The 10,071-nt window shown below is 30.9% G+C and overlaps 1 protein-coding gene across 1 annotated transcript; it reads left to right on the top strand.

The window, feature by feature from the left end:
* The first annotated feature begins 585 nt into the window (after positions 1–585).
* On the top strand, positions 586–4,623 carry LOC105133080 (laccase-4). The gene is made up of 6 exons (XM_011036898.1): positions 586–746; positions 2,228–2,379; positions 2,475–2,719; positions 2,897–3,025; positions 3,134–4,054; positions 4,139–4,623. Exons 1-6 carry the CDS (start codon positions 654–656, stop codon positions 4,267–4,269), a joined length of 1,671 nt encoding a protein of 556 aa, XP_011035200.1. The 5' UTR covers positions 586–653; the 3' UTR covers positions 4,270–4,623.
* Positions 4,624–10,071: the final 5,448 nt, after the last annotated feature.

Here is a 10,071-nt window from a genome sequence, read left to right as displayed (position 1 = left end):
GAAAGAAATGACATGGAATAGAATCCCGTTCTTGGAGCCTTTCTGCTAGACTTATTCGCCAATCAGATGCTTATATTTAGTTCTAATCATGATTAGAGATGCTATAATAAACTATGGCGACACAAGGTTAGTGAAAAGTTAAGAACTTAATTAATAACTTTAAGTAAGTTATGTTGTTTCGGTTGTTGTTCATGTCATTCCTTTGACTTCAATGAGGTAGAAAATCAACGAACTTTTTTGTTATGTTAGATGGATCGGGTGTCCTTTACCTACGGTTGGACCAAACCCAGTTGCAGATCGACGACCTGGTCAATGATACATGGCATCAAGGGAAGCTACTAGCTTCGCTTCAAAATGTGTCTTAGTAGATGAATATATAACTGCTTTGTGTGATCCACAAGAAAAAAAAATAATGAAATTTCTAGGTTTTGATAAAATATGTTTTTCTGCTTGTTGCCACCGAGGGTTTGCCCCTCGAGTACTCTTGCGTCTACCTAATTGTCTAAAACGACCTGATAGCAAAGGAGTATTTATATTTTAATGCCTTTATAAGTACATGGCACCCCTTAGTGCTCCAACACAAACAAGTAACAAACATTAATTTCTCTTTGTCTTCCTTCGTGTAGAGAGGGAGAGAGAGCTAGTGGATATACATGGACATGGCACTATGGCTTCGTGTTCTCGTTCTGGTGGCTTGTCTGTTTCCGGCATCTGTGGAGTCCATGGTCCGGCACTACAAGTTCAATGTAAGTTGTGATGGTCTAACTAGCAATGTGTTTCAGTGCTTTAATTCCCCTTAAACTAGCTAATCATCTAATCAATGTACTAAGCTCATCATTTGATCACTAAAAGCCCACGTCGTATGTGCATGATCCTGCATGATCCTGCTTCTCTTGGCTGTAAATGGCTAAAACATCATCTTGTCTTCACATGAGCTTGAAGTTATAGTGTTTTCTTCAGAACTCCCATGCATATGCCTTCTTTTGAAGGTTACAATACTATATTATATACATGGACACGTCCTAACACCCCATATGAAAATATATACGTGAAAATGCAATGTATATCTCTGGCTCTTTTTTCGCAAATCTCAAATTCTAATGAAGCTAGCTATTTCTAGTACTCGTAAATGAGATCATTAATTAATTTCCCTTTGTTCTTGTTTTGAGCGTTTCTGACTGGCCGGGAAGCTCTGCATGAGCTTCACCTTCAAGTTATGATAGTTACAATATATAGTAATTTAAAATAATACGATTACTTGGTGAAGTGACTATACATTGATGATCTAAATTAGAAGATTAAGATCAACGAGTACGTAATTAATTTCACCAGTGCAAGAAATTTTGAGCTGTCTATGGCAGAAGATTAGCTGGTTTCTCAATGTTAGTTACTATACTTATAGTTGATACATCTTAATCACATTATATTCATCTTAATCATGCTATATTTAGCTTAAGTTTTCTTTCCTTGGCTATAATATTAATGCAGCTGGCGAATGATGCGATAAAACCTTAAAGACTTAAAGTTTGAAAACTAGAAAACGAAGCACGCATATGAATTGTGATCACTATTTCTAGATCTCTCCTGTTTATTAAAAATGGACAAATTTATCAATCAAACGAGGTTTATATATATATATATATATATATATAGAAATGACATAACATTTGATTTGAGCATTGATTAAAATTTGGCCAACATATTCAACTAACCTGTTTCTATATCTGTAAATTAGCTAATTGTAATGAGTTTATGGTCAAATTAAACACAGAATACATTGTTTTGCAATTTTCTTTATTTTCTAGTTATTTTCAAACATCTTTCTTTGTTTTTCTTTCCTTTTCTATTCAGCTTAGATCAAATTAGAACCGATTAAAAAAAATTTATAAATTGTTTTCAGAACACTTTTTTGAATTATTTGAATTTTATATATAAAAAAGTTTTCTCTATAATTTTAAACTATTTTCAAAAACTCTAATTTTTGATTTCATGCATGTGTCATATTACTGTAGAACTACAGTTAAGCTTTAAACTTGTTGGCGTATTTTTTTTTATTAATATGGATACTGGAACTAGTTACAGCTGATTTTATAAATCTAAAATTAATAATTATATAAGTTAAATAATCATTATATTAATAACTACATTACTCAAACTTAAAACCATTAGACAACTCCAGTTGGCGTATCTTCTTGGTTTATCACACGGTTGTTTAATTTCCATGCAGGTGGTGATGAAAAATACCACGAGACTGTGTTCAGAAAAGCCCATTGTCACTGTCAATGGAAGGTTCCCTGGGCCCACTTTAGTTGCCAGGGAAGATGACACAGTGCTGGTGAAGGTGGTCAACCACGTCAAATACAATGTCAGCATCCATTGGTGAGTGTGCTGTTGATTACCGATTTTACTGCCTTACATGCCATTATCCATTTTTCGGCCTTGATGAGCATCGCTGTCTTCACCATTGTGATCAGGCATGGAGTCAGACAGCTGCGGACCGGTTGGGCCGATGGCCCAGCATATATAACGCAGTGTCCTATTCAGCCAAGACAGAGCTTCGTGTACAATTTCACAATTACTGGTCAAAGGGGCACCCTATTCTGGCATGCACATATCCTCTGGCTCAGGGCCACTGTCCATGGTGCTATTGTCATCTTGCCCAAGCGAGGTGTTCCTTACCCATTTCCCACACCACACAGGGAAGAAGTCATTGTATTAGGTGAGCCTAGTTCACCTTAAGGCCTTTAAAAAGTCTCGTATATGCCTTCAAGAAATTAATAATTGTGAACATTCCTTGTAAAGCAAAGTAAAACATACATTAAGTAAGTATTAGCTGACAATTGTTGGGATACAATAATCGTTAGTCAATAAGCAAACCCAATTTTTCCAATTGTAGGTGAATGGTGGAAATCAGATGTTGAAGCTGTGATCAACGAGGCAATGAGTTCTGGAATGGCACCTAATGTCTCAGATGCTCACACGATCAATGGTCATCCAGGACCTGTCTCAGCCTGCTCTTCACAGGGTAAATTAAACACTAGCTAGCACAGAGAAACAAGTTACTCATATTCAAAACAACAGCTAGCTAATTTGTTGAATTTGCTAACTTTCTAAATCATTCTATCCATTGCAGGAGGATATAATTTACCAGTACAGCCCGGAAAGACTTACCTGCTTCGGATTATCAACGCTGCACTAAATGAAGAGCTCTTCTTTAAGATTGCTGGCCATCAACTCACTGTTGTAGAGGTTGATGCCACATACGTTAAACCCTTCAAAATCGACACCATTGTCATAGCCCCAGGCCAAACCACTAACGTTCTTGTGACGGCAAACCGTGGTTCTGGCAGGTACTTGGTTGCTGCCTCACCCTTCATGGACGCACCCATTGCGGTTGATAACGTGACGGCCACAGCCACGTTACATTACTCTGGCACCCTTGCTAGTAGCGCCACTACCCTGACCGTCCCTCCAGCCCAAAATGCCACCCCAGTAGCAACAAACTTTACAGATGCTCTACGTAGCTTGAATTCGATAAAATATCCTGCTCGAGTCCCGTTAAAAATCGATCACTCTCTCTTTTTTACCGTTGGCCTCGGTGTCAATCCTTGCGCTACTTGTGTCAATGGGAGCCGAGTTGTGGCAGATTTCAATAACGTTACATTTGTCATGCCAACAATTGCTCTCCTTCAAGCTCATTTCTTCAACATCAAAGGTGTTTTCACAGATGACTTCCCAGGCAACCCGCCCACACCATTCAACTATACAGGCACACAACCAACAAACTTCCAAACAGTGAATGGAACAAAACTTTATAGACTGGCTTACAACTCTACTGTCCAACTAGTGCTGCAAGATACAGGAATGCTTACTCCTGAAAACCACCCTATCCATCTGCATGGCTTCAATTTCTTCGAAGTTGGGAGGGGAATAGGTAATTTCAATCCAAAGAGGGACCCAAAGAAATTCAATCTTGTTGACCCAGTGGAGAGGAACACAATTGGAGTCCCAGCTGGTGGATGGACTGCTATAAGGTTCATAGCGGATAATCCAGGTAATTAAACATTCCTATTTTTTATTAATTAGTGTTCCCTCTTTGCTTCCCTTCTTAAACATGTTCTTTCTTGAATTAATGTAGGGGTTTGGTTCATGCATTGCCATTTGGAAGTCCATACAACATGGGGACTTAAGATGGCATTTGTTGTAGACAATGGCAAAGGCCCTAATGAATCTGTTTTACCTCCTCCTCCGGATCTACCAAAGTGCTAGAGAAAGTGACGCAATGGCTTTCTTCTGTAAAGATAGGAGAGGATAATTGCAGATCAGATTGAGCAGATGAAGAAAGGAAGGGATCAAGGGGAGAGACTATTGGGCGGTTTAGAACTAATAAGCACGAGTTCTTTCGAGCAAGGCTAAAATGATTTGTTGATTATCAATTTTAAATATATTCACACTGAAATTTTCCTCTCTTTTTTTTTTTTTGGAGGTTTGTTTTTCACTGCAAGTTTCTTCTGAAATTTCGTATATTCAGCGATGTAATTATGGAACATGCTGTAATTAATTCAAAGGGTATGAAGGATATTGAAAACTCTTTATATGTTTTAAATGGATTTTTTCATGGCAGCCACAAACTTCCAATATATATTTCATACTTGCCATTTAAGTTATCTCATCAGAACTAAAAGCAATTATGTGTTTTTTATTTTATTTATATACTTGAGAAATTACGAATCACTTAGTTTATAAAATAGCTACAATAATTATGTATTGGACCAAATCTCGAAAGAACATATCATGGGCTAAAAAATCTCTGGAAGATCCATTTCAGGCCAGGGACCACTTAGGTGTCTGTTCTAATTTTGTGAATCATAAGCGACGAGACCGACGAGAGTTCCTAATCATGTTTGGATTCGAGGCCTTAAGACCATGATTCCAGTGTTGTAAATTCAATTTTATGACGTAACTTATTTCCAACTGTACTCCAGCTTCAAACATATCCAAGAGCTAGCAGTCAAAGATGATTCAGTTATTCATTAAAACCGTAGTTATCAACCTGGTTCGGGATTGATCTTGTTAAGAGGTTATATCCCGAGTTACATGGATTATTTTGAGTTAATATAAAAAAATTTAAAAAAAATATTTTAAATTTTATATAAAAAAATTAAAAAACAATCTATATAAATTTAAACTATATATATTATATATGACGAAGTTTAAAAAATATTTTAAATTTTTTTATAATAAATTAAAAAAATATAATTTTTTTTTTGTAAATATAGAACATATATATACAAAAAAATTTCAAATTTTATATTAAAAAAATAAAATATATTTTTTTATATTTATATAATAAATTTTAAAATCTGCTATTAACCAACTGAAAAATATAAAAAAATAAGAATATCTAGCTAAAAAAATACATTTTAAAAAAACAATTTTTACTAAATTTTATCAAGTCATTTAGATTTTAAGTTGACGTGATAAATTGATTATTTTTTTCTAGATCAATTATGAACTTGAAATTTTAATAAAACAGGCTTAGCCAGGACTCTAAATCACTTGGTTCTACGCTCATCTACTGGCCTGATGATAATTATGATTAAAATGATTCAAAATACTAGGACACCTTCTCTCTTATTCAGCATGTCTTTGATTTCATAACTTAAAAAAGTACAATATATTTATTTAAAACGGATTATATTATGCAGGAGTAATTAGAGAAATAAGAAATTATTTGCGTGCATACTTATAAAACTCATTGACCTAGAGTAAAACCTTAGTTTTTAACAAAAAAAAAAATCAATCCAAATTAATTTTAAAAAATAATTACACTGAGATGATGAAGTTTTGAGGAAAAGAATTTAAAAAAGGTTAATAGGTTTTACTTTAGATTATGGGTTAACTCAAGTTTTTGAACGAGTATAACTAATTAATTTTTTATTTTATTTTTCTTAACTCAAATTAGTTTAAATCCTAGATTGACTAGCTTATAAAGATTGACTTGCTAGACTGTTTCAAGTTTTATAACTAAGCTTATATATATATGTTAGCAAGCTCCAAACAGTTAATTATTTTTAATTTTTAATATATAAAGACATAACATAAATGATAATTTAATCTGAACTCAATTCATATTAACCTAATATAAAGAAATGATTATTGTTTAGATAATTACCTTACATGATAAGTATTATATATGTTATAAATATTGCCAAAATCATCTCAAAAAATTGTTTAAACCTATCTTGAAAAATATATTTATATTACATATATATAATTATATATAATTATAGAACCTTTATTTTTTTTAATACAATATCACACACACACAATCCTAAAGGGAAAAGAGACAATATTATAGTTATATAAATAAAACATTATTTATTGTAATAATATAATGATGAAATTGCTTTTGAACCATCAAATTTTTGAACTAGGCTTTGGGTATTTTTATTATGATATAATTGTCCTTTAAAAATTATATAAGGTTGAATTAATCATTTTATTTTTTATTCTATAGTAAAAGTACTAATTTAACTATAGAATAAAAATTAGATTATCTTTTCAATTTTTTTAAAATAATATAAATATTTCATTGTTTTTTAAGTTAAAATCAAATAAACTTTGTTGAGGATTTTTTTGATCTTTTAACTATATATTTTTTTTTTTATAATAACAAGTTAGCTCAGGTTAACTTATATCACATATATATTAGAAAGTGGATGACATGTGAGGGTCATATGGTCATCAAACACCATCTTCATTGAATGCCTCAGAATCCTTATAACATCCTTTTCATGGTAAGGTAACACGTGTTTTAAATTTTTCTATTTTCTCCCTTCTTCTCTCTCTTTCTCTCTCTCTTTTCTTAGATTTTCATGTTAAACACCTAAAAATTTCAAAACAACCCTTTAATTTATTATTTCTTTAGATTTGGTCTTTTTTTTTACTATAAATTTTTATTTTAAATAAAAATTAGGATGGGTTGTCAATTTCATCCCCCTTATCTTATTTTCATCTTTCAAATTCAATTCCTATTAATTGCTATTTATTTTGTTTGAGGTTATTTTTTAAATTGATTTTGTTTGATAATTTCATCCTTATTTTTCCTATCAAATTTGATTCTTATTCTTTTGATTACTATTTTTTTTTTTTGCTATGGTAAGGTTTTTTAAATTGCTTGAAAATAAAACTTATTGATTAAATCTAGATTTAGGGTTTTATGGATTGCGAGTTTTAAAAATTTGACCAAATTTAGAAGGTTCACTAGAGTTTTCTTGATTTTTTATTTTCCTTTATTTTAAACTATTTTTTTCTTGTTTCATTATTTAATATTTATTTAATTGGAGATTCACTTTTATTTTTTTCAACTTGTGTTTTGTCAAAGTTTTTGTTGGTTTTGAAAATTACACAATTATCTCATGTTTTTTATTTATTTATCATTCCTTGTGGGATTTTTTGTAAATTTTTTAAATTAATATTTTTTTTATGATTCTATCATTCAATATTTGAAATGATTTTTTTTAAATTATTATATTAGAATTCTTCTTCTATCTTGTCCCCCTTTATTTTTTTTATCTTTCAAATTTAGTTTCTATTTTTTATTGTTATTTTTTTTTTGTAATTGAGATAAATTTTTAAATTTACTTTTATTTATTTAATTTCTTTAGGCTTTTCAATTATTTGGAAAATGACCTTGGTTTTGCTGGCTCTTTTTCTTTATTTTTCTTTTTATTTAAGCCCAAGTCTAGGTTTTAATGAGTTGTGAGTGTTTTTGGCTTTCACCTTTTTTTTTTTAAATTGATATTTTTTTTAATTTTATTATTTAACATTTATATACATATAGTGATTAAAATCTATTTTTTTTATATGCCTTCGATATGATTTTTTGACTGTTATTTTTTATAATTTCATAAGTTTCTTTTTTCTCTTTAGATTGGTCCGTATATCAAGTTTTTTCTTGGTAAAATTTATGACTGAAGTCATATTCTCTTAAAAAAAAATTAAAACATGCTTGCATCACATGAATATATTTTTTTTTGATAAAAAACATTTTATGTCACGGCCCCACAAATTCAGTGTATATATATAGACGACATACACTTCAAATTTACGAAGACATTGATAACCATTCCATGCTAAAATCAACTTCCTGTATTTTTTTTTTAATTTACCAAAATGAAAAAAATAGCCTTAATGAACTGGGTATTTGAAAAGAAATTAAATCTCTTTTTTGTGATAACAAAATAGAATCTTTAAAACTATAGAATAGCACAAACAAAAACTAATGAAACCTTGCAAATATTGTCACTTCCCAAAATTATTTGAGCACATAAGATAGTTAAAAGAAAATATACTGATAAAATCTAGCATAATAAGCAGAAACAAGAAGTAAGTGTTATAACATAATATAAAATATAACTTGTGATTTTATTTAATAAGTTAAGTTTTTGGGTTGATATAGTTATTTGATATGGTATCAAAGTTTTGATAACTAAACAGTTTGAGTTCGGGTCTTATTATTTTTATTTATTTGATAAAAACATCAAGCACAAGATAATATAAACTTATGGAAAGAATAAGTTAAAGAAATATGTTAAAAAATAATTATTTAAAGGTCTTAAGTATAAAAAACTTTCATTTAAAGAAATATGTTAAAAAATAATTTAAATTATATCTTATAACTTCACTTACCAACTTAGATTTTTAAATTAAAATAATTATTTAATAACAATAACCTACTATTGCAGCAAGCATAGTTCCTTTTGATTGTTTCTTTAGTTTAATAATCACACCTACATCCAAAGCTCTTATCAACAAAACCATCAAAAAAATCTCTAATATTCTGACCGAAAATTCTCCGGAGAACTGAAGGCATATATAGATCTAAAAGACCCCAAATGCAAATTTTACAAAACAAGACAGAACACATGTTAGAAAACTGGAAAGATTCATGATTTAGAGATAAAAAAAAGATTATACATTTATTGGCTAGCAGTGTCCCAAAACCTAGCCATAATCATTTTTTATTTTTTTTGTAGATCCTGATTAAAATAATGGATTCTCCAACACCAAGATCACCTAATAAAGAGAGGATCAAGACCTAATTCTAGCGGATTCTCCATCTCCAGAGACCAAGATCCAGACCCAACCTTTTATTTTTCCCGCAACTAACTCACTTTCTTTTTCCTCCTCGCCAATTGAGAAGTGCTATAGTGCTCGCTACATGTAGGGAGCACTGATTACAAAGCTAGAGTGAAGATTCTTTTAAAAAGCATGGGTGCTACGAGAAGAAAACCATATTTGCAAGCTATAGTTATAGTCAAGGAGCCCTAACAGAGAGCATGAATGTATGGATGCTCTAAGCGGGCTATCCTAACTCCTAAGCCTCGTGTATGTATAGGGAATGAAATCCAATTTTCCTTTTTCTCATCCAAAATGAAGAATAAAAACTATGTATTTAGAAAAAAAATAATCTTTTTCAGAGGGTTTAATTTGAGGTGGTTTGATGATGTCTTAACAAGATTAGGTTAACATCTAACAACAACAACAAATCTTCATGCTCTCCTAATTATTGCAGTGACCTGCCAACCATGAATCAGGCTCTGCCTCGACATCTGAGGAAACGTCTGTCTGAATGTCTTCGGGTGTGTGGGGGGGGTGCTTGCACAAGTACTGCAGAAGTTTGTTTACCAAACCAATCATTTTTAACTTCTCTTTGTCAATTCAGCAATTGAGTCCAGCATTCTTATAGTCTAGGCATTTTAGAACTCTTTATATCATTTCTATGCTGCGGTGTTGGATAAAAAAAATTAAAAAAAATATTAAAATGTTATTAACATGTTTTTTAACCAAAAAAATTAAAATTAAATTATACAAGGATTGATCTTATATGATATGGTCAACTTTACAAATGTAAAGACAACTCAAATAACCGATAAAAACACAATTTGATTTTAAAAAATCAAAACAACATCTTTTTTTAAATATTGAAAAGATAATATATTAGATGGACTTGAATCAACTCAAGTTAATCTGTCATATCTACTACCCAGATCATGAAACCATGAT

This window comes from Populus euphratica, unplaced genomic scaffold, assembly GCF_000495115.2.
Source record: "Populus euphratica unplaced genomic scaffold, PopEup_1.0 scaffold42.1, whole genome shotgun sequence".
Classification (NCBI taxonomy): domain Eukaryota; kingdom Viridiplantae; phylum Streptophyta; class Magnoliopsida; order Malpighiales; family Salicaceae; genus Populus; species Populus euphratica.
Note: the sequence above shows the minus strand (reverse complement) of the source record. Positions and strands in the feature narration are given on the sequence as shown.

Bases quoted from the DNA above. Each gene is read 5' to 3' on its own strand.
- LOC105133080 (XM_011036898.1), top strand. From the start codon at position 654: ATGGACATGGCACTATGGCTTCGTGTTCTCGTTCTGGTGGCTTGTCTG. The intron at 2,380-2,474 runs GTGAGTGTGCTG...CATTGTGATCAG, and splicing joins TACAATGTCAGCATCCATTG to GCATGGAGTCAGACAGCTGC. The intron at 4,055-4,138 runs GTAATTAAACAT...GAATTAATGTAG, and splicing joins GTTCATAGCGGATAATCCAG to GGGTTTGGTTCATGCATTGC.